The sequence below is a fragment of the Mobula hypostoma genome, chromosome 21 (assembly GCF_963921235.1).
Source record: "Mobula hypostoma chromosome 21, sMobHyp1.1, whole genome shotgun sequence".
NCBI classification, from domain to species: Eukaryota; Metazoa; Chordata; class Chondrichthyes; order Myliobatiformes; family Myliobatidae; genus Mobula; species Mobula hypostoma.
Genome location: NC_086117.1, coordinates 52,146,812 through 52,171,785, shown reverse-complemented (window position 1 = coordinate 52,171,785; position 24,974 = coordinate 52,146,812). Strand labels below are relative to the sequence as shown.

General features: G+C 47.5%; 1 protein-coding gene across 4 annotated transcripts in view; it reads right to left on the bottom strand.

Annotated features, from left to right (window-relative positions):
* Window positions 1-5,415: 5,415 nt before the first annotated feature.
* Window positions 5,416-24,974, bottom strand: part of rilpl1 (Rab interacting lysosomal protein-like 1) — a 37,125-nt gene continuing 17,566 nt past the window's right edge. Inside the window, exons 3-8 of one of the 4 annotated variants that reach the window (XM_063074012.1) lie at window positions 21,341-21,462; window positions 20,281-20,502; window positions 15,338-15,510; window positions 14,796-14,900; window positions 13,718-13,805; window positions 5,416-7,040 (exon numbers count right to left, since the gene is read on the bottom strand). In XM_063074012.1, the coding sequence (XP_062930082.1) occupies window positions 7,035-7,040; window positions 13,718-13,805; window positions 14,796-14,900; window positions 15,338-15,510; window positions 20,281-20,502; window positions 21,341-21,462 (716 nt within the window). In that variant the 3' untranslated portion in view covers window positions 5,416-7,034. Of the gene's footprint in view, window positions 7,041-13,711; window positions 13,806-14,795; window positions 14,901-15,337; window positions 15,511-20,280; window positions 20,503-21,340; window positions 21,463-24,974 lie in introns of those variants that run through there. The other 3 variants (XM_063074011.1, XM_063074013.1, XM_063074015.1) reach the window with 3 other exon arrangements.

Sequence of the window (24,974 nt, the reverse complement as noted above, 5' to 3'; positions counted from 1 at the left end):
CTTATACAATAACTTATTTGACGTCAATCATCACATCAAAACAAAAAAATTAATAATCTTCTAACATAAAATCCAATTCCAAATATCATTTATTTACCTTACTCCCATTCGTGTATTATATATTTGTTCATTAAATTATTTTTAAATAGTTTTTTTAAACTCGTTAAGTGTGGTGCATGTTTTTAAATTCTCACTACAACTGTTCCATAGATTCACCCATCTGACTGAAATACAATGATTTTTTACATTTGTTCTTATCCTTTGTTTTTGAAATATACATGTTCCTCTCAAATCATGTTGACTTTCTCTCATTTTAAACAACCTTTGGATACTTTGTGGTAGCTGTCCATTTTTTTAACTTTATACATAATTTGTATTATTTTAAAATCTACCAAATCTCTGAAGACTAAGGAGCTGGTGGTAGACCTGAGGAGAGCTAAGGTACCGGTGACCCATCTTTCCATCCAGGGGGTCAGTGTGGACATGGTGGAGGATTACAAATACCTGGGGATACGAATTAACAATAAACTGGACTGGTCTAAGAACACTGAGGCTGTCTACAAGAAGGGTCAGAGCCGTCTCTATTTCCTGAGGAGACTGAGGTCCTTTAACATCTGCCGGACGATACTGAGGATGTTCTACGAGTCTGTGGTAGCCAGTGCTATCATGTTTGCTGTTGTGTGCTGGGGCAGCAGACACCAACAGAATCAACAAACTCATTCGTAAGGCCAGTGATGTTGTGGGGATGGAACTGGACTCTCTGACGGTGGTGTCTGAAAAGAGGATGCTGTACAAGTTGCATGCCATCTTGGTCAATGTCTCCCATCCACTACATAATGTACTGGTTGGGCACAGGAGTACATTCAGCCAGAGACTCACTCCACCGAGATGCAACACAGAGCGTCATAGGAAGTCATTCCTGCCTGTGGCCATCAAACTTTACAACTCCTCCCTTGGAGGATCAGACACCCTGAGCTGATAGGCTGGTCCTGGATTTATTTCATAATTTACTGGCATAATTTACATATTACTATCTAACTATTTATTACTATTTTCTACTACTATTCTATTACTATTTATTATTTCTATGACTATTAACTATTTACTAATAATAGTATTACTATTACTATTTCTATTACTATTTATTATTTATGGTGCAACTGTAACGAAAACCAATTCCCCCCAGGATCAATAAAGTATGACTATGACTATGACTAATTTTAAAGTGTTTAGTTGAATAAATAGTGGATTGGCTGGCTCATAATAACTTGTCTTATTTACAATTCATATAATTCAGGTATCAACACCTGTACCTATGATGGAAAATCCTACAAAAAGTCGTGGATACAGTCCATCACAGGTAAAGCTATCCCCACCATTGAGCACATCTACATGGAACATTGTTGCAGGAAAGTACCGGATATGGCCCAGCCTATCATGGGTAAAATGCTCCCCACCACTTAGCATATCTACAGCGAGCATTGTCACAGGAAAGCAGCATCCATCATCAGGGACCCCACCACCCAGGACATGCTCTCTTCTCTCGCTGCTGCCATTGGGAAGGTGGTACAGGAGCCTCAGGACCCACACCTTCAGATTCAGAAACAGTTATTACCCCTCAACCATCAGGAGCCTCAAGACCCACACCACCAGGTTCAGTTATTATCCCTCAACACTCGGGCTCTTGAACCAGAGGGAATAACTTCACTTGCCCCATCATTGGAATGTTCCCACAACCTATGGACTCACTTTCAATAGACAATAGATGCAGAAGTAGACCATTTGGCCCTTCGAGCCTGCACCGCCATTCTGAGATCATGGCTGATCATCTACTATCAATAACCGATTCCTGCCTTGTCTCCATAACCCTTGATTCCCCTATCCATAAGATACCTATCTAGCTCCTCCTTGAAAGCATCCAGAGAATTGGCCTCCACTGCCTTCTGAGGCAGTGCGTTCCACACTTCCACAACTCTCTGGGAGAAGTTCCTCCTCAACTCTGTCCTAAATGACCTATCCCTTATTCTTAAACCATGCCCTCTGGTACTGGACTCTCCCAGCATCTGGAACATATTTCCTGCCTCTATCTTGTCCAATCCCTGAATAATCTTATATGTCTCAATCAGATCCCCCCTTAATCTCCTTAATTCCAGCGTGTACAAGCCCAGTCTCTCTAACCTCTCTGCGTAAGACAGTCCGGACATCCCAGGAATTAAGGTCTCTTCATCTCATATTCTCAATATTTATTGCCTGTTTATTTATTATTGTATTTATACTATCACACAGAGAGTAACCAGTACAACTATTTCTGCAGATGGGAGTTGAGCGGTTCACTGGGGGAAGCTGCCTGCTTGGCGCCCCAGCCTTGATTTACGCGACACCTCCCGCTGGTGCAGCACCACTCCCTCAAGACTGCAGTCACCGTCTAGACCGGTACCCGGCGAGACCCTGAGCTCTGCTCAGGGACATCAACACCCCCCCCCCCATCTCAGGGTTCTGTACTGCATCTATACTTTGATAATAAATGTACTTTGAATTGTTAAAAATTACGGGAAGATGCATGGATTAGGCCTGGCAGATTTCACAAGTGATGAGGAGTTGCCAGCCAGACGTGAAGGAACATCAATTCCCTCCCACCTAAGGGTCAAAAACTTTAAATTCCTGGGTGTTACTATTTCAGAAGCCCTGTCCCGGACCCAGCATGCGAAGAAAGCACGGAAGTCATCACCTCTACTTCCTTTGGCGTCTCTGCAAATTCAACATGACATCGAAAGCTTTGACAAACTTCTGTAGATGTGCGGTGGAGGGTACATGGATTGGCTGCGCCAATGCCTTTGAACGGAAGATCCTACGAAAGGTAGTGGATTCAGTCCAGTACACCACGGGTAAAGCCCTCCCAACCATTGAGCAGATCTACATGAAACGCTCTCGCAGGAAAGCAGCATCCACCGTCAGAGATCCCCACCACCCAGGACATGCTCGCTTCTCACTGCTGCCATCAGGAAGAAGGTACAAGAGCCTCGGGACTCGCACCACCAGGTTCAGTAACAATTACTACCCTTCAACCATCAGGCTCTTGAACAAAAGGGGATGACTGTACTCACCCCACCATTGAAACGTTCCCATAATCAATGGGCTCACATTTAAGGACTCATCTCATGTTCTCAATATTTACTGATTATTTATTTATATTTCTTTCTTTTGTATTTGCAACTCGTTGTCTTCTGCACTCTGGTTGAACGCCCTAGTTGGGCGGTCTTTCGTTAAACATATTTTGGTTATTATTCTATATTTATTATATATGCTCACAAGGAAATGAATCTGAGGGTTGTATATTTGATTTAACAGTTTACTTGACTTGCGAAATGTTTCTAAAACAAAAATTTCAGGATTACCAAGAGATAAGCCCCGGCTGATTCCACAAGTGGTGAAGGAGTTGCCGGCCAGAGATGAAGGGTTGATATCGAGCTCGCAACTCGACCTCGTAAAAAAAACGCTGCCACCCCCAGTTTAAATTCCCACGCGGAATATTGTGGAGGATAAAATACCCGAACCCAAACCCAAACGTTAATGGCCACCTTACATAACGCTGACTCAGAAGGTCAATATACAGGCGCCTTCCTTTGGCGGGATTACAGGAGCCCAATGAAACACAGGATATTTACTGGACAGAGAAACACTCCGAACGGAAACAAAAAGGTTACACTGAATTTTATTCAGCACTCGGTCTTTACTTAATACTTCACAATTACTTTGGCAAAAAGAGAAAGCGCGCACGCGAGAGAGGGAGGAAGGGAGAGCGCGAGAGAGGGAGGGAGAGAGCGCGAGAGAGGGAGGGAGAGAGCGCGAGAGGGAGGGAGAGGGAGCGAGAGAGGGAGGGAGAGAGCGCGAGAGAGGGAGGAAGAGGGAGCGAGAGAGCGCGAGAGAGGGAGCGAGAGAGCGCGAGAGGGAGGGAGCGAGAGAGCGCGAGAGGGAGGGAGCGAGAGAGCGCGAGAGGGAGGGAGCGAGAGAGCGCGAGAGAGGGGGGGAGAGGGAGCGAGAGAGGGAGGGAGAGGGAGCGAGAGAGGGAGAGGGAGCGAGAGAGCGCGAGAGAGGGGGAGAGAGCGCGAGAGAGGGAGCGAGAGAGCGCGAGAGAGGGAGGGAGAGAGCGCGAGAGAGGGAGGGAGAGAGCGCGAGAGAGGGAGGGAGAGAGCGCGAGAGAGGGAGGAAGAGGGAGCGAGAGAGGGAGGGAGAGAGCGCGAGAGGGAGGAAGAGGGAGCGAGAGAGCGCGAGAGAGGGAGCGAGAGAGCGCGAGAGGGAGGGAGCGAGAGAGCGCGAGAGGGAGGGAGCGAGAGAGCGCGAGAGGGAGGGAGCGAGAGAGCGCGAGAGGGAGGGAGCGAGAGAGCGCGAGAGGGAGGGAGCGAGAGAGCGCGAGAGGGAGGGAGCGAGAGAGCGCGAGAGGGAGGGAGCGAGAGAGCGCGAGAGGGAGGGAGCGAGAGAGCCCGAGAAAGGGAGAGAGAGGGAGCGAGAGAGGGAGAGAGCCCGAGAGAGGGAGGGAGAGATAGATAGATAGGCTCCATGCTGTATCAAAAGGAATATTAAAGGCACAAAATTAGAGCCTAGAGCTCATGAAGCAGTTAGCAAATGTACAACCACCCAGTGAAGGTCAGATCTGTCCACGTTCAGCGACAGAAATTCAGGACCTCCATTTTCTCATGAATAAATGGTGAAACGTTAGTGGTTTGAATACATTAATTGAAAAGCGAAAAAAAAGACTTGTTGGAAACCTGAAAGAAAACAGGAATTGAATTGTCCGGCCGGCTAGTCAGGCAGCTTCTGTGGAGAGAGAGAGAGACGTGGTGCTCTGAAGAGAAGCGTACAAAATCAATGTTGTGCTCAGGAATAAACACAAGAGATTCTGCAGATGCTGGAAATCCAGAGCAACACACACTGGAGGAACTCAGCAGGTCAGGCAGCGTCAATGGAAACGCGTAAACAGTCTGTTTCGCGCCGACCAAGACACTTCATCAGGACTGGAAAGGAAGGGGGAAGATGCCAGAATAAGGTGGTGGGGTGAGGGGAAGGGGGACAAACTATAAGGTGGTGAGTGAAGCCAATGGGTGGGGGCTGAAGTAAAAGGCTGGGAGGTGATAGCTGGAGAAGAAGGAATCTGATAGGAGAGGAGAGTGGACCATGGGAGAAAGGGAAAAGGAAGAAATATCTGCTTACAATTTAAACGCAAACAACAGGAATTCTGCAGATGCTGGAAATTCAAGCAACATACATCAAAGTTGCTGGTGAACGCAGCAGGCCAGGCAGCATCTCTAGGAAGAGGTGCAGTCGACGTTTCAGGCCGAGACCCTTCAGTTAGTCCTGGCGAAGGGTCTCGGCCTGAAACGTCGACTGCACCTCTTCCTACAGATGCTGCTTGGCCTGCTGCGTTCACCAGCAACTTTGATGTATCTGCTTACAATTTGCCCACTTGGCACTCAGAATGGACAATCTTTATCACCAACTAAACCTATGCACACTTTGAACAGCCTGGCTTGGCAGAGAGATTCAAGTCCTACACATTAGGACTGTATTGCAGTCACTGTCTGAACACACCCAAAGAAAATCAGTGTAAGGGGAACGCACTTCAAGATGCTCTCCAGTTAGGGAATACCACATGAGAATGTAGTTACAGCACCAAATATTTTGCTGACTTTATTCAGGGGCATGAAGAATCACGTGCTAAACCATGAAAAGGGGCCATTTTATCTCTAGAGTTAATGGGGAGAAATCTAACCACTGCCTTAACCGGCTTCAGGTTTCCCGTGGAGCACCATGGGCTGTGCTGATGCCGGAATGTGTGGTGACACTTGCGGGCTGCCCCCAGCACATCCTGAAGTTGTATTGGCTGTGAACACAGATAATACATTTCGCTGCACAGTGAAATGTACACAGAAAAGTATGACATAAACAGACCCTTCGGCCCATCTAGTCCATGCTGAACCATTCAAAACTGCCTACTGAGACCATAGCCCTCCATACCCCTACCATCCATGTACCTATCCAAACTTCTCTTCAACGTTGAAATTGAGCTCACATGCACACTTGCGCTGGCAGTTCGAACCACACTCTCACCACCCTCTGAATGAAAAAGTTTTCCCTCATGTTCCCTTTAACTTTTCACCTTTCACCCTTAACCCATGACGCCTGGTTGTAGTCCCACCCAACCGCAGTGGAGAAGGCTGAATTAATCTGAATCTGAAGAGTGCAGCTGACAGCTGGAGTCCCAAGTTGCCGCCTGCCATTGTGGTTTTCCACAGGTTCATCTGCTGGATTCACTCTGGCCTCTCTCTCAGTCGTCAGCCTGCAGACACCAGCTGACTGGGTGCACGCACAGGATATCCTGGGTATTACAAAGACCAGCTTCTCTTATCGGAGTTAACCCTGACAGCCGACAACCTCACTTTGATTCAAATGACCAGGGCAGAAGAGACTGCTGAAAAATTATATTTTCGTTCCTCCTAATCACCCAGGAACTCTGGACACGTCCCTGAAGTCCCTTTGTAGAGATTCCAAAATATCAATGTGTAATGTAAGAAAGACAGTGCAAGTCCTCACCTATCACATGGTTAGAAGGCAGAAGCTGTATAATTCAGAGGTAAAAAGCTGTTGGATTCGGTATATAACACTGCAGATTAGAAAGTATTGTTACAATTCCAATGCCATCAGATCACACTAATTAACCTTTTCCCAACACAGGTTAGAGATTAGATTACAACAGTTCACCAGCGCAGAACGTTGTCTCCAACCACTCATTCGGTTAGATGTGTGAACAGAGTCAGTTATCAGTTCTTCTCAAAACTGAAATGAAGCAAAGTGGCTTTTGGATTTTTTGAACTGCCGGGGGGGGGGGGGTTATACACGCCTGACGAATCTGGGGTTATGTTTATAGATGCTGCAGCGCCTCCTGGCCCTGTTCCGTGAGAATCCCTTCCTGTTCAGAAATCCCCCAAGTTCCAGCCTGTCGTAGGCGATTCTCTGTCCGCTTGTCCCGCGAAAATAAATTAAATCTGAGGAAGACACAAAGAAACAGGTGACGTTAGAGGCGTGCAGCTCCAGCTGCAGAACCCGTTGTCTCAAACACCCCCAAATCAAAGAACAGGACTGTCGGGGAGGCCAGTCTGCAACCAGTGGCACCCTGTCAATGACCACACTCTGACCACTCAGTAACCCTCCTCAATCCCACAACTACACACTACTGTCCGCTGCACTGAAAACATGAGCTGAGCCTTCCCATTCAGAGCCGCCAGCGACAGGACAAGGCCATTCAGATTTCTGTGCCAGCTCTACAAACCCGCCCCCACCACCTCTCAGTCGCTGCATGCCGACAGGCTGAACTGCACAAACAGCCCAACTAATTCCTCAGTTTCCGTCATTCTACTGATGCTTAATGCAGTCCCTGCGAACTGATAAATACTTTAAAGTTTGACTCGACAACAAGGGAAAGCAACATTAGAGTGTTGGGTACTACAGCACAGAAACAGGCCCTTTGACCCATCTAGTCCATGCCAAACTATTATTCTGCCCGGTTCCAACAACCTGCACCTGGATTATAGCCCTCCAAACCCCTCCCATCTACGTACCTATCCAAACTTCTCTTAAACGTTGAAATTGGGCTTGCATGCACCACTTGTGCTGGCAGCTCGTTCCACACTCTCACTGCCCTCTGAGTGAAATTCCCCTTCATGCTCTCCTTAAACTTTTCATCTTTCACCCTTTACCGATGACCTCTAATTGCAGTCCCAATCTCAGTGCAAAAAGCCTGCTTGCATTTATCCTCTCTATACTCAACTTTATTAATTCTTCCTCATTCTCCTACACTCCAGGGAATAAAGTCCTTGGCCCTTCCCTATAACTCGGGGCTAAGAGCTCTCTTTATGACCCTATCTACCTGTGACACCTCTTTCAAGAAATGATGATCTGTATTCATAGAATAAAGGTAGATGATCTTGTAGTGCAGTTAGAGATAGGCAGGTATGACATGGAGGGCATCACTGAGTCGTGGCTGAAAGAAGATCATAGATGGGAGCTTAACACCCAAGGATATACATTGAATCAAAAGGACAGGGAGGTAGGCAGGGGGGTGGGGTAGCTTTGTTGGTAAAAAGATGAAACAAAGATGTTGTCTGGATTGGGGAACATGCCTTATGAGAATAGGTTGAGTGATCTCGGACTTTTCTCCTTGGAGCGACGGAGGATGAGAGGTGACCTGATAGAGGTGTATAAGATGATGAGAGGCATAGTGTGGATAGTCAGGGGCTTTCTCCCCAGGGCTGAAATGGTTGCCACAAGAGGACACAGGTTTAAGGTGCTGGGGAGTAGGTACAGAGGAGATGTCAGGGGTAAGTTTTTTACTCAGAGAATGGTGAGTGCATGGAATTGGCTGCCAGCAATGGTGGTGGAAGCTGACACGATAGGATCTTTTAAGAGACATTTAGATAGGTACATGGAGCTTAGTAAAATAGAGGGCTATAGGTAAGCCTAATAATTTCTAAGGTAGGGACATGTTTGGCACAACTGTATTGTACTGCAGGTTTTCTATGCTTCTAAATCAAATCTTTAAAAAGAGGTGACAGAAGATGCAGAATCCTTGCAGGTAGAGTTATGAAACTGAAAGGGTAAAAATACCCTGATGGGAGTTAGATACAGGCTTCCAAACAATAGCCAGGATATGGGCTACAAATTAAAACAGGAGGGAAAAAAAAGGCATGTAAAAAGAGCAATGTTGCAATAGTCATAGGGGATTTCAATATGCAGGTAGATTTGGGAAAATCAGGTTGGCACTGGATCCCAAGAGGGGGAATTTGTAGAATGCACGATAGATGTTCAGAGCAGCTTGTGGTTTAGCCCTCTAGGGAATCTGATTGGGTGTTGTGTAATGAACCGGATTTGATTAGGGAGGTAAAGGTCAAGGAACCCTTCGGAAACAGTAATCATAGTATGGTAGATTTCACCCTGCAATTTGAGAGGGAGAAGCTAAAGTCAGATGTATCAGTATTACAGTGGGGTAAAGGGAATTGCGGAGGCATGAGAGAGGAACTGTCCAAAGTTGATTGGAAGGGGACACCAGCAGGGATGATGGCAGAACAACAATGGCTGGAATTTCTGAGAACAATTCAGAAAGGGCAAGAAAGATACATCCCGAAGTAGTATTTTAAAGGCAAAATGATGCAACAGTGTCTGACAAGGAAGTCAAACCCAACATAAAAGCAAAAAAGAGAGGGTATATAACAGCAAAAATCAGCAGGAAGTTAGAGGATTGAGAAGCTTTTAAAAACCAACAGAAAGCAATTTAAAAAAGCCATAAGGGAGGAAAAAGATTAAATAAGGTGAGCTAGCCAATAACATTAAAGAGGTTACCAAAATGTTTTCAGATACATTAAAACAGGAGAGAACAGATATTGGACTGCTGGAGAGGTAGTAATGGGGGACAAGGAAATGGCAGATGAACTGAACAAGTATTTTGCATCAGTCTTCACTGCTGAAGACGCTAGCAGCCTGCTGGAAGTTCGAGTGTGTCAGGGGACAGAAGTGAGTGCAGTTGCAATTACAAGGGAGAAGATGCTTGGGAAACAAAGGTCAGAAGGTACATAAATCAACTGGATCAGATGGACAACACCCTGGGGTTCTGAAAGAGGTAGCTCAAGAGATTGTGGAAGCATTAGTAATGATCTTTCAAGAATCACTAGATTCTGACATGGTTCTGGAGGAATGAAAAATTGTAAATACAAGAAGGGAGAGAGGCAGAAGAAAGGAAATTATAGACCAGTTAGTCTGACCTCAGTGGTTGGGAAGATGTTGGAGTCGACTGTCCTATTTTATCACGTGCTTCCAAATACCCTAAATCTAATCCTTAACAAAGTCAGCATGTTTTCCTTAAGAGAAAATTTTGTCCGACAAATCTGTTGAAATTCTTTGAAGAAATAACAAGGATAGACAAAGGAGAATCAGTTGATAGCGTATACTTGGATTTCAGAAGGCCTTTGACAAGGTACCACACATGAAACTGCTTAACATGTTAACAGCCCACGGTATTACAGGAAAAATACTAAAATGGATAAATAGTAGCTGATTGGCTGGAGGCAGAATGGGAATAAAGGGAGCCTTTTCTGGTTGGCTGCTGATGACTAGTTGTGTTCCACAGTGGTTTGTGTTCCACAAGGCTTTTTTTTTATGTTATATGTCAATGATTTGGATGACGGAATTGATAGCTTTATGGCCAAGGTTGTGGATGATACAAAGAAAGGTGGAGGGGCATGTAGTGCTGAGGAAGCAGGGAGGCTACAGAAGAACTCAGATTTGGAGAATGGGCAAAAGTGGCAGATGGAATTGAGAAGTGTTGGGAAGTGTACTTTTGCAGAAGAAATGAAAGGGTTGACTATTTCCTAAGAGGGGAGAAAATTCAAAAATCTGAGGTGCAAGCGGACTTGGGAGTCCTTGTGGACGATTCTCGAAAGGTTAATTTGCAGGTTGAGTCAGTGGTGAGGATTGCAAATGCAATGTTAGCATTCATTTCAAGAGGACTAGAGTACAAAAGCAAGGATGTAATGTTGAGGTTGTATAAAACACTGGTGCGGCACCACGTGGAGTATTGTGAGCAGCTTTGGGCCCCTTATTTAAGAAAGAATGTGCTGGTACTGCAGAGGATTCCATAGAAACCATAGAAACTACAGCACAGAAACAGGTCTTTTGGCCCTTCTTGGCTGTGCCGAACCATTTTCTGCCTAGTCCCACTGACCTGCACACGGACCATATCCCTCCATACACCTCTCATCCATGTATCTGTCCAATTCATTCTTAAATGTTAAAAAAGAACCCGCATTTACCACCTCGTCTGGCAGCTCATTCCATACTCCCACCACCACTCTCTGTGTGAAGAAGCCCCCCCCAATGTTCCCTTTAAACTTCCCCCCCCTCACCCTTAACCCATGTCCTCTGGTTTTTTTTCTCCCCTTGCCTCAGTGGAAAAAGCCCGCTTGCATTCACTCCATCTACTATACCCATTATAATTTTATATACCTCTATCAAATCTCCCCTCATTCTTCTACGCTCCAGGGAATAAAGTCCTAACCTATTCAACCTTTCTCTGTAACTCAGTTTCTCAAGTCCTGGCAACATCCTTGTAAACCTTCTCTGCACTCTTTCAACCTTATTTATATCCTTCCTGTAATTTGGTGACCAAAACTGAACACAATACTCCAGATTCAGCCTCACCAATGCCTTATACAACCTCATCATAACATTCCAGCTCTTGTACTCAATACTTTGATTAATAAAGGCCAAAGTACCAAAAGCTCTCTTTACGATCCTACCTACCTGTGATGACACTTTTAGGGAATTTTGCATCTGTATTCCCAGATCCCTCTGTTCCACTGCACTCCTCAGTGCCTTACCATTAACCCTGTATGCTCTACATTGGTTTGTCCTTCCAACATGCAATACCTCACACTTGTCAGTATTAAACTCCATCTGCCATTTTTCAGCCCATTTTTCCAGCTGGTCCAAGTCCCTCTGCAGGCTCTGAAAACCTTCCTCACTGTCTACTACACCTCCAATCTTTGTATCATCAGCAAACTTGCTGATCCAATTTACCACATTATCATCCAGATCATTGATATAGATGACAAGTAACAATGGACCCAGCACTGATCCCTGTGGCACACCACTAGTCACAGGCCTCCACTCAGAGAAACAATTCTCTACCACCACTCTCTGGTTTCTTCCATCGAGCCAATGTCTAATCCAATTTACCACCAATCCATGTATACCTAGCGACTGAATTTTCCTAACTAACCTCCCATGCGGGATTCAGAGGGTTCATGAAAATAATTCTGGGAATGAAAGGGTTATCGTATCAGGAGTGTTTGATGGCTCTGGGCCTGTACTCATTGGAATTTAGAAGAGTGGGGGTGATCTCAATATAACCTATTGTATGTTGAAAGCTTAGTTACAGCGGATATGGAGAGGATATTTTCTATAGTGGGGGAAGTGTAGGACCAACAGGGCACAGCCTCACAACACAGAGATGTCAATTTAGAACTGAGATGAAGAGGGATTTCTTTAGCCAAAAAGTGGTTGAATCTATGGAATTCGTTGCCACAGACAGCTGTGGAGACCAAGTCATTTGGTATATTTAAGGCAGAGGTTGATAGATTCTTGATTATCCAGGGCACGAAGGGTTATGGGAAAAAGGCAGGAGATTGGGGCTGAGAGGGAAATGGATCAGCCATGATGAAATGGCGGAGCAAACTCAATGGGCCGAATGGCCTAATTCTGCTCCTATGTCTTATGGTCTATTCCCAGATCCCTCTGTTCTGCCACATGCTCCAATGCCCAACTGATCAGAGAAATCAGCCGGTGTCCTGAACCTGGGTTTGATCACATTTTAGACTTGCAATTTGTGAATCCATTATCTGCCTGCAAATTATGGAATGCAACCCACTCTGGAGTTCTGATCCCCCCGTAACAGGCAGGATGTGAAGGCGATGGAGAGGGAACAGAGAGGTTTACCAGGATGCTGCCTGGCTCAAAGGTGTATGCTATAACGAGAGGTTGGACAAACTTGGGCTGTTTTCTCTGGAGCGGCAGAGGCTGAGGAAAGATCATAGAGGTTTATAAAATCATCAGAGGCCCTGTCAGGGTAGATGGAATGTCCTTCCCAGGGTGGGTGTGTCAAATACTGTTTTAAAGTGAGATGGGAAAAGTTTAAAGGAGATGTTGAAATCAAGGGTTTATTTCACACATAGTGGCAGCCAGTAGCCAGTAGAAACAGATATGACAACGTTTAACAGGCTGTTAGAGAGATGGCTGAGCCAGTGGGGGGTGGGAAAGAGGGTGTGGGGGACGGAGGGAAACTGAAGGATATGGGCCACCTGCAGGCAGGTGGGTTTAATTTGGGTTGTTGTCATGAGCAGACGGGCTGAAAGTCCTGTTCCTGTGATATACAACAGCCATCTTGAGAAGTCTGAAGTGATGGGATCTAGGACGGAAGAGGAATTTCAGGGGATGTCAGATGTACAACTTCAGGGCCTGGAGACCCGAGAACATCTTCAGCGAGGAATCGGTTGGGGGGCGGGGGGAGATCAGGGAAGTGGCGGGGGGGGGGGACATTCCAGTGAATGGGCATTAACGGAGTCTGTGCCACCCCCCGCACCATCATTCTGCCAAACTGAGCAACGGAAACCGCAGAGTGCACCCATCGCCCAACTAATGGCAATATGAACTGTCTGGATTGACTCCCCATACGAGAAACAACAGGTCAGGAAAAACAGCGTCACAGTTAGTGACGGCTTCAGTGGGGCGGGGGGGGGGGGCACCTGGATTCACTCCATCTCCAGCATCCGGACAAACAGACCCCGTCACTCAGTCTAACCACAGGACTAACGTCAGCAAGTGGTGACGGGTACCGTTCAACTGAGCTGCTCTTCAAACAAATTAACCAAATCGGGCATACTCCAGCGTCACAACACAGAAGGTGGTCATTGGTTAAAACACAAGCCAGAGGTCGGGGGTAAAGCACAGGTCAAAGGTTAACAGACAGAAAGGGACAAGTCAAACTATTAAATAGCTGATTATGCAAAATCATGCATTATTCTGATTGGATGATTCGTTAACCCTTCAAGCCAATCATAATGAAATCAGATTCATGCAAAAGCTAAAACAGGGAAGATGATAAAAATGTTCATACTAGGGGAACAAGTCTTCTGAGTGGCTGCAATGTGGGATCGTCTGGAATCAAACCAGCGGCCACCATCGGCATGATGGCAGTAAAGATCCTGGGCAGAGAGCAACAGACACACAATAAACAGCTGGAAACAGATGAGCACGCCAACGCCAGCGACAGTGCAGATGATGATTGGCAGGCAGGACTGCCTGGTTTCGGTACAAATGCCCTGTGTCAGGTAGCACTGGGTACAGAGTGGTGAACTCCTAGTACTGGTGAGATCAGGAATGACTTGACACACTGCACAGATTTAGGAGGCTTTAGTATAACAATGGAAAGCACAGGAGAAACAGGCAGAATCTGATCTGCGCAAGGTAGAGGGAATGTCTTTACTGCCCAAGTACATGAAATGTTCAGCGACACTGAAAAAACATGCACAACTACAGTGGTGCTTACAACCCTGCAGGGAGACCTTAGGGATGCATGCAACACCGCAGGAAACAGAGCAACACTGCAGTAGCAATCCTGTAGGAGGTGGTGTTACTGTCAAATAACATGCAGCATCCAAACAGGAAGGTGAGATGACAGTGTGGAAATTCACAGTTTCTAACTCACGTCTCAACAACACTGGGCTTTAATGTGGTGGTGGGGCGGGGGGGGGTCACAGAAACCCGTGTGGCCGTAGCAACGGCTCGGTTCTCATTGACCATCAGCAGGTTGCCGAGCGAGTGGGATCCACTTCCGGACAGGATGCCGGTGGAGATTCCGGTTGGGGTTGAGATGAGATGGTACGGGAGGGTTCCCGGCTCACACACAGTGCCACTGTGGACAGAGAGAGCAACAGAGTGCCAGAGCGAGCGGAGAACTGCAGGGGCGGGGAAAAGGGTGGGCCTGGGAGGGACAAGAGGGGCACTCGAGGAGGAAGAAATGGCAGAGGGCTGAGCGATCTCAGTGAAGAGTGAAACACAAAGTGGCGACAGGTCTATTACAGAGTGAGGGTGGGGAACTGCTCCAACCCACCAGACACGTGTTCCCGACAGACACCAGGCCACAAACCCCGGCATTCCCCGCTGACGGAGCGCTGCCCCACCGGAATACTCACAGCCTGCGGATGCCAGATTCGGGATGGGTGGCTGCCCTGGGCTGAGGCGGAGGTGAGGGCGCAGGCGCAGAGTTCGAGGAGCCCGTGTTTTCCTCCTGTTCCTCACTACAATGACAAAACTGAGAATTAACGGGGCAGGGGTGGCGGAGACAGGAACTGTGGGTCACCAAACCAGTAGAGTGTGGGTGCACTCACTTGTGGTAGAATGCCATCTCCTCTGCACTGACTCCCTCCCTCCTGCCCCCCCACCCACCCCATGGGCCAGGGACACACAGACCTGTGGTAGAATACCATCTTCTCAGCAATGCATTCTTCCCTGTTCCACCCCTGTAGTCCGGGGAGATACAAACTCAAGGTAGAAATCATCTCCTCAGTACCACGTTCTCCCCCATGGGCTGTGGACAAGTTGAGCTGCAGTAGAACGCCTTCTCCTCAGCACTGTGTCCCCCCAGTGGGTCGTGGGCCACGGACACACTGACCTGCGGTAGAATAACATCTCCTCAGCACCGCATCCTCTCCCTATGGGCCGCGGACACACTGACCTGCGGTAGAATGCCATCTCCTCCTGCAGCAGGAAGAGTTTGGCCTTTAGCTCGTTGCGTTCGTGGAGAACATCCCTCAGTTCCTGCAGCGTGAAACGCGGGCGGTTTGGGTCATTCAGGTCCGTTGGCGTCTTGTCCGACTGCATGTCCTCCTCACCCAGGATCTCAGTATTCTAAAGGAAAGATGACACATCCATGGCTAACAAGTCAAAGTCAACAAAAAAGCCAAAGAGAGGGCATATAATAGAGCAAAAATTAATGGGAAGTTAGAGGATTGGAAAACTTTTAAAAACCAACAGAATGGAACAAAAAAGTCATAAGGGTAAAGATGGAATACAAAAGTAAGCTAGCCAATAATATTAAAGAGGATACCAAAAGTTTCTTCAAATACATAATGTGTAAAAGAAAGGTGGGAGTGGATATCATACTGCTGGAAAACAATGTTGGAGAGGTAGTAATGGGGGGCATGGAAATAGTGGATGAATTGAATAAGTATCTTGCATGTCTTCACTGTGGAACACACCAGTGGTATGGTGGAAATTCCAGGTGTCAAGGGTCATGAAGTGTGTGAAGTTATAACTAGAAAGAAGGTTCTTGGGAAACTGAAAGGTCTGAAGGTAGATAAGTCACCTGGACCAGATGGTGTGCACCCCAGGGTTCTGAAAGAGGTAGCTGAAGAGATTGTGAAGGCGTTAGTAATGATCTTTCAAGAATCAATAGATTCTGGAATGGTTCAGGAAGACTGGAAAATTGCAAATGTCACTCCAGTTTTCCAGAAGAGATAGAGGCAGAAGAAAGGAAATTATAGGCCAGTTAGTCTGACCTCAGTGGATGGGAAGATGATGGAGTCGATTGTTGAAGATGTAGTTTTGGAGTACTAGGAGGCACATGATAAAATAAGTTGTAGACAGCTTGGTTTTCTAAAGGGAAAATCTTGCCTGACAAATCTGTTGGAATTCTTTGAACAAGCAGGATAGTAAAAGGAGAATTGGTTGATTTTCAGAAGGCCTTTGACAAGGTGCCACATGAGGCTGCTTAACAAGCCACGAGCCTATAGTATTACAGGAAAGATTCCAGCATGGATAAAGCATTGGCTGATTGGCTGGAGGCAAAGAGTGGGAAAAGAGAGGCTACAGAAGGATTTAGACAGATTAAGAGAATGGGCAAAGAAATGGCAGATGGAACAGTGTTGGGAAGTGTATGGTCATGCACTTTGGTAGAAGAATTGAAAGGGTTGACTATTTTCTAAATAGAAAATACAAAAAACTGAGGTGCAAAGGGATTTTTATGCAGGATTACCTAAAGATTAATTTGCAGGTTGAGGCTGTGGTGAGGAAGGCAATGCAGTGTTAGCACTCATTTCAAGAGGATTGGAATATAAAAGCAAGGATGTAATGTTGAGGCTTTATAAGGTATTAGTGAGGCCTCATTTGGAGTACTGTGAGCAGTTTTTGGACCATTATCTTAGAAAGGATGTGCTGAAACTGGAGAGGGTTCAAAGGAGGTTCATGAAAATGAATCCACGATAAAGTGGCTTGTCATATATACAGCATTTGATGGACCTGGGCTTGTATTCACTAGAATTCAGAAGATTGAGGGGTGACCTTACTGAAACCTATCTAATGGTGAAAGGCCTCGATAGAGTGGATGTGGACAGCATGTTTCCTATGGTGGGAGAGTCTAAGATCAGAGGACACAGCCTCAGAATAGAGGGCCGCCCTTTTAGAATGGAAATGAGGAGGAATTTCTTTAGCCAGAGAATGGTGAATCTGTGGAATTCTTTGCCACAGCAGCTGTGGAGGCCAAGTCTTTATGTATATTTAAGGCAGAGGTTGATAGATTCTTCATTGGTCAGGGCATGAAGGGATATGGGGAGATGGCAAGAGATTGGGGCTGAGTGAAAACTTGGATCAGCCATGATAAAATGGTGGAGCAGACTCGATGGGCCAAATGGCCAAAATCTGCTCCTATATCTTATGGCCTATGTGGGTTAATAGGGTAGATTTACAGTAATGGCGCCTCTTTGTATGATGTGTTGTCAGGGGCAGGGCTGTGAGACAGGGTCAAGCTGGACAAATGGAAACAGAAAACCCACAGCAGGAGAAATACCACAGAATTGGCCAGTTCGGGTCCAGGTGGAGAACTGATGTCCCCAGAGTCTGAGAGGTTTGACATGAAATCCAGAAGCCCAGAGAGCTGCTGAGGTGACGTTCCTCAGGTTTGTGTTCGGACGCACTGTGACGGATGCAGGTGTTGGTGGGGGGGGGGGGGCGGGGGTGGAGAATTACACTGTAGATTCATTGCTGGATCCACAAAGCTGCAATGGTCCTGACCCTGGGCGCTGTCCCTGTAGAGTTTGCATGGTCTCCTTGTGATCACGCGGGTTTCCCAGTTTCCTCCCACATCTGAACCATGTGTAAGTATCCCAATGTAGATTATACCAGTGTGGGTGTAGAAAAACAGCAAAGGAACGAGTGTACCAGGGAGGGAGCAAGTTACCAGTGGGAGGGTGGGGGGGGGTCAGATTTATTTTATGGATAGTGTGAAATGGGCCCTCCCTGCTCTTTGAACTGTACCACCACCAACTTAACTCTAACCTAATGACAGGACAATTTACAATGACCAATTAACCTTTGGTTTATCTTTGGACTGTAGGAGGATACCAGAGCACCTGGAGGAAACCCTCTCATCCCGATGTACAAACTGCTTATTGAGGACACTGGGAATGAACTCCAAACTCCACGCTCCGAGCTGTAATAGCATCGTGCTAACCACTACACCACCATGGTACCCATGGAATGGGACTGAAGGCAATTCTGACGGCCAGCAGTGATTCAACAGGCCAAACAGCCCCCTCCTACTTGTTTGAAAAAACAAAGTGATGTCAACTCTAACAATTCGACAACTTCAGGAAACTTGCTCTTTGTCCCCCATCACAACCAGAGCTTTCCACTGTCAGTCGCCCACTGGTAATGTTTTCTGTCTTCAGGGACACTAGCTGACCAATGAGGCAGACCCCACAGATCTTTGTGTGTCACCTCTCTCTGAATGGCATTGGAGATTATCCAGTGAAAGCAGGAAAATAGGTTTGAGAGGGATAATAATCAGCTGTGATGGAAGGGTTGTAAAGACTCAACAGGCCGAATGGCCTGATTCGGCTCCTTCGGTACTGTGCAGAAGTCTTTTGCACATATAAATAGCTAGGGTGGTAAAGACCTTTACACGGTACTGTATTTGTCAACGTGGAGCAGGGAGCGAGTTTGTAAATCCGGTGGGAGCAAAGAATGTTGGGAATAGCAAGGGAGAGGTGTGGGACAGGTGGCAGAGGGGGAGTGGCAGGGGTGGGTGCAGACACACTCAGCCCTGAGACACCAGGCAAGGTCATTTAATTCCAAGCAATTGGTTTTTTGATCATCACAGAATGTCCCTCAGGTGCTTCCCACTCCCTCCCCTCTCCCTTCCCCTTTACCCAAACATGATTCCCCTCTCCCTGCCCCCTTCCTACTCTCAGTCCACAGCAGGGATCCAGATCAGAATCTTGGGTTTATCACCACTCATGTCAAGAAATTTGTTCTCTTTCTGCGGCAGCAGTACGGTGCACTTCATAAAATTGCTACAGTACTGTGCAAAAGTTCCTTGAGGTTGTCATATCTGGGGGTAGAGTAATGGGGACAAGCTCCCACTACCTATAAAATGTTCCCAGTAGTGTGCATCTCAAATGGCCTCTGAGAACCAAGACTCATAGACTTCACACGTGGCTTAGCTACTAAGCCCAGCGGAACTGTTTCTACCGACAGGAGGGGGTGGGGGGGGCAAGGGCAGGTTTCAGGCACCTTAAAACCAGTCACTCTGGACAGGTGGGCTCGTCAGCTGTGATTGGCAGCTGATCTAGAAGGAAAACCCTGATCATAAACCTCCTTGTGGCTATACCCACTCATGGGGGAGGCTTCGGAAGTCAAGCCTGAGGGAGAAGCTGAAGCTGGAGTCCCTAAGGCAGTTCAATGTTGAGTTCAACGCTGACTGGCAACTCCTGGTGTCAAACTGTGCTGGTCTCTGCCGTCCCTTTGGGTTCATCAGATGCATTAAGAGGGGAAGTCTGCTACAGGGGCAGCAGCTTGCTCTCCATACTGTACTGCCCAGGCTTGCGTATCTGGACAGCTAGACCCCGACCAACGGAGGCCTCAACTCAACTATGCAAAAGTCTTAGGCACTCTAGCGAAATACACGTGTCCAAGACCTTTTTCACAGTTCTGCATGCCTTAATGGTCTTCTGGACAGTCCCCTCTAACTTGTCAGTCCAGTAACTTCATACACAACTTACTTTCCACAGGAACCCGGGCCTCACCCCAGGGACGTTCTCTCCACCCCCTTCCCCCACAATCTAAACCCAGCTCATTTCCTCTTTCCACACAACTGAACTCCACACAGTAATTTGTCAGGATTTTCTCACTTTGTAATGAGAGGGATTAGTTTCTAACCTGCGGGCCAAGTGGCTGGTTCACTGTCACAGCAGAATGACGGAATACAGGACACACCACTGGGTGCCAACGTCTCCCAAATCTCCACGTCTGTTTGGCACCCATGGGGCAGAGTCACCAGACATCAGGAACTGTGTCCGCCGTCATCCTGTAGTAGGGTTGCCACTGGGCGCACCCCATGGGAAAAACGGGATCCATTTAGGGCATGTTATGTCGGTGCTGGAAATGTGATGACATTTAGAGCTATCCCCAGCACATCCTCAGATAAAGCTAACCTCCAGTCACGGTTCTCAGAGCCTGCACTCACCTTTCTGACCCCAGACCCTGCGTTCCTACCTTAAGTCAGACAATGAGTCAAACAACTCCAGGGCTTCACATCTGCTGTCCTGCCGATCACACCTCTCCTCTCGGACTACTGGACAGGTGGGGTGGGGGCAGTGTTGGATCTCGACTCCGCAGCCTCACCTGCCCTCCCTGTTCTCCATTGTGCGTGGGCTGCCCCCGGCACCTCTCCCTCAGCTTTCCGATCTCCACACGCATGTTCCCCATCTCTTGCTCCTTGGTCTGCAGCGTAGTCTCCAGCTCCACCTTCTGCTCGATCAGCCCCTTGCCCTGCGCGTCAATCACCGACATCTTGTGCCGCAGTTCGTGGTTAATCCGCATCAGGCGGTTCTGCTGCAGCTGCAACTGTGAGACGGAGTGGGGAGGGAAGGGGAGCAGTGAGAGAGACCCCTGTGCTGTCCCAGCTCAATGGGAGGTTCCCAGGGCCCAGACCCAAACCACATGATGACTGTGATTCCAAGCACAAACACAGGTACACATAGACACACACACACGTGATTGACGGGAAAGGGTCGCTGTGGAGTACCCCCCCCATCCCAGACTCGGTTACTAATGGAGACAACTTCCACCCAGCAGCTGAACCAGGACTCCCACCGCCTCCCCCCACCCACATTGTCACCTGGTCTGGCACTGTCTCCCCCATCCCTTCTGGGAACCACTTGAACCACCTGCACAGCCCCAGTCACACCTGTACTAATTCTGGGACCACCAGAACGCCTGTTTTGCACCAGTCCACCTGCCTGTACCACCCCACCCAGGGACCACCAGAATTGCCTGTACGGGTCCAGCCTCAGTCTGTACCACCTCATCCCAGGACCATGCGATCTGCCTGTATCACCCCTTCCCAGGACAACCAGAACCACCTGTACCCTCTCCCGGTCCCCAGCGCCTGTACTCCACAACACATCGGTGACACACTGGGTCCCCACCCTTCCACCTAGCCCACAGTCACCTGCTGTGGCCAGGGTCGGACAAACCCCCGGCACCCCAGGCTGTAAACTGTGGCTTCGGGATTACTGTCCCACCAGCCGCCCCCAGAGATTTGCCACCCCAGCGCCCACTGCGCCTTAGAGGAGTCTGGCAGTGTGCAGTGTGAAGACGCAGCAAGAGGTGGTCGAGAGTCAGATGGGCAGCATCAGTCGGGGGGGTGTCCGCGGGGAACACTGGTGGTGCCGAAACTTACTGCCTCCACGTCTTCATTCTTCAGTGTCAGTTCTCGGTCTTTGGCTCGAATCTCATCTCGTTGCTTGTCAACCACCTCCTTCAGCTTCTTCATCACCAGCCGCTCCCTCTCTGACATCCCGGCTGCAAGACAGCAGAGACACCGCCAAACCATAAGACTTCTAAGCTGGATCTGTCTCAGTCTGTTCACCTCCAGAAGTCCCTCAGACCTTTCCTACCCCAGCTGGGCTGAGGTGAGAAACCCTCCAGAGGGTAACTTCAACAACAATCAGGGTCAGACACTTGAACCAAGAGCAGGATCAAAAATCAGGTTTAATATCACCGACATAAAATCATGAAATTTGTTGCTTGGTGGCAGCAGGACAGTGCAAGACAAAAATAATTAACTATAATTGGGGCGGCACATTAGCTTAACCTGTAGACCAATGACCAATGAGCAACATATGGGGATCAGCGTCCAGACACTGCAAAAATTTGCAAAGAATCATGGTCACAGAAAGACCATGATCGCCCACGTCATATGAGATGGCACATAATGAACAAATGACTGGACCCAAGGGTAGAGAGTTTATGGATGAAATTCCTTGGAGACTAGAAGTTTTGGTAGGACAAATAAAGATGCCCTGTATAGAGAAGTTTCTTTAAAGACTGTTGACTATAACATGGGACAATTATAGACTGCATGTCCTGGTGTTGTTAAGGGGTGAGCATCATTGTACAAGCAATTGGGGAGTTTGTCCCAAACTCAAATGTGAAACAAACTGCAGGTTCAACAAGTCCATCATGGGTAAAGCCCTCCCCACTATTAAGCACATTTACACAGAGCGTTACCGCAGGAAAGCAGCATCCATTATCAGGGACCCCCACCACCCAGGACATACTCTCTTCTTGCTGCTGCCATCGGTAAAGAAATACAGGAGCCTTAGGATCTGCACCACCAGGTTCAGGAACAGCTATTACCCCTCAAACGTCAGGCTCCTGAACCAGAGGGGATAACTTCACTCGCCCCATCCTTGAACTGTTCCCACAACCTATGGACTCACTTTCAAGGACTCTTCATTACACATTCTCAATATTTATTGCTTATTTATTTTTCTTTATTTTTGTGTTTGCACTGTTTGTTGTCTTTTGCACATTGGTTGTTTGTCTATTCCATTGGGTATGGTCTTTCATTGATTCTATTGAATTTCAGGGTAGTATATGGTGACATATATGTATTTTGATAATGAAACCTACTTTGAACTTCGTTGATGGTATGTTCAGACAGAGATTTTCCCCACTGTACTAACACTGAGCATGGAGGCCAGACCTCCTTGGTTTATGCAGGAGGGCATGCCAAGGCTCTTCCTGACCCTGACTCATTCTGCACATCAGCAAAGCCACTTACAAGGTTCAAAGCATCAACCATGTGCTGAGATACTCGACAGTGTACGTTGTGACCCAAAGGAGACCAGCAGTGTCTTTGCCTTTCCTGTCCACTGCTCAAGCCTTTTTCATTCAAGAGGCAACTGGAGAAAGATTCAGAGGGTTGTGGATTTGGCTCAGCACATGACAGAAACCAGCCTCTCTTCCCCCCCCCCCCATGAACTTTCTCAACACTTCTCATTGTCTCAGTAAAGCAGCTAGTATAATATCAAGGATCCCCACCCACCCTGAATATTCCCTCTTCTCCCCCCTTCCATCGGGCAGAAATACAAAAAGCCTGAAAGCACTTACCACCAGGCTCAAGGACATCTTCTAACCCAGTTACCAGATACAGCCTTGCACCTTATTGCCTGCCTGCACTGCACTGTAACTCTCACAGAAAGGTACAGCATAGAAACAGGCCCTTTGGCCCATCTTGTCCAGGTTGAACCATTTAAACTGCCTACTCCCATCGACCTGCACTCAGACCACAGCTCTCCATACCCCTGACCCATCCACGTACCTTATCTAAAACTTCTCTGAACTATTGAAATCGAAACTGCATCCACTACTCGTATTGGCAGCTCATTCCACACTCTCACCACCCTCTGAGTGAAGAAGTTTTCCCTCGTGTTCTCCTTAAATTTTTCACCTTTCATCCTCAACCCAACACCTCCAGTTGTAGTCCCATCCAACTTCAGTGAAAAAAGCCTGCTTGTATTTACTCTCTCAATTTCATATACTTCTATCAAATCTCCTCTCAGTCTTCTGTGTTCCAAGGAATAAAGTCCTAACCTGTTCAATCTTTCCTTACAACTCAGGAACCCATGACTGGTACACTTTATTCTACAGTTATTGTTTTACCTTGTTCTACCTCAATGACTGTGTAATGATCTGATCCCTATGTATATTATGGGGTTCCTTAAAGTTGTTACAGCCAAGGTTGGTAATATGGGCAAGCTCCTATTATCTATTAAATGCTCCCAATGGCGTGCATTTCAAATAGCCTCTGACAACCAAGTCCAGCTCCTGGCCTTCACATGTAGCTTAGCTACTAAGCCCAACAGAACAGTTTCTACCGACAGGAGAAGGAACAAAGGTGGGTTACTGGCACCTTAAAACCAGCCACTTTGGGAAGGTGGGGCTCATTCGTCGTGGTTGGCAGCTCATCTAGAAGGAAAACTCTGATCACAAACCTCTGCTGCCTTGCGGCTATACATGAGGAAGGCTTCGGGAGTAAACTCAGAAGAAAAATCCAGAGCTGCGGTCTCTAAGGCAGTCCTACTTTGAGTTCAACGCTGACTGGCAACTCCTGTGACACTGCTGGTACCAAACTGTACCGGTTGTTGCTGTTCCTTTGGGTTATCAGATACGTGAAGAGGGGGAGCTTGCTCTCCATATCATACTGCCTTGGCTTGTGTATCCAGACAGCTAATTTGCAATGTCCCTGGTCGACCCTGACTAACAGAGGCCTAATGACCAGTACACAAGACAAACTTTTCACTCTAGCTCTGTCCATGTGACAGTAATAAACAATTCCAATTGTAACCGAACAGCCAGTGAAAACACAGGGCTTTAACACCCCATCGCTGCTGCGTCAGCTGATTCGAGAGTCAGAGTGAAAGGTCTGTCCGCTAGGAACTTGTGAGGGGCTATCAGTATGCGCCGGGACCCTGTGCTCAATGTAAACCCCGGGAAACTCACACTGTACACCAGCTGAACTTTGGTATTTTGATGCTATTTTGGACGCAGCAAGTGGACACGTCAAAGATTGGTCAGAGATCAACATTTCAGGAGCTGAAACTCTTAAATGTGTCGATAGACCCAGGTCACTCAGAGAAGACTGGCCACTCTCTCCACAGGTCCTGTGGTCCTGTGTCTGCTGTCACCTGCTGAATTCTGCATGTCAATCAGTGGGGTGGGGGTATGTAACTACACACTAATGCCAGATACAGCTCAGAACAGCAGCTGAGAGCTTCTCAACACTCTGGCTATTTCAGTTCCAATGTCACATTCCTGGCACTGATAATAGCCTGCAGACGCCTTCCACACTGAGACACTGACGACAGCCTGCAGACGCCTTCCACACCCAGACACTGATGACAGCCTGCAGATGCCTTCCACACCCAGACACTGACGACAGCCCGCAGACGCCTTCCACACCCAGACACCGACGACAGCCCGCAGACGCCTTCCACACCCAGACACCGACGACAGCCCGCAGACGCCTT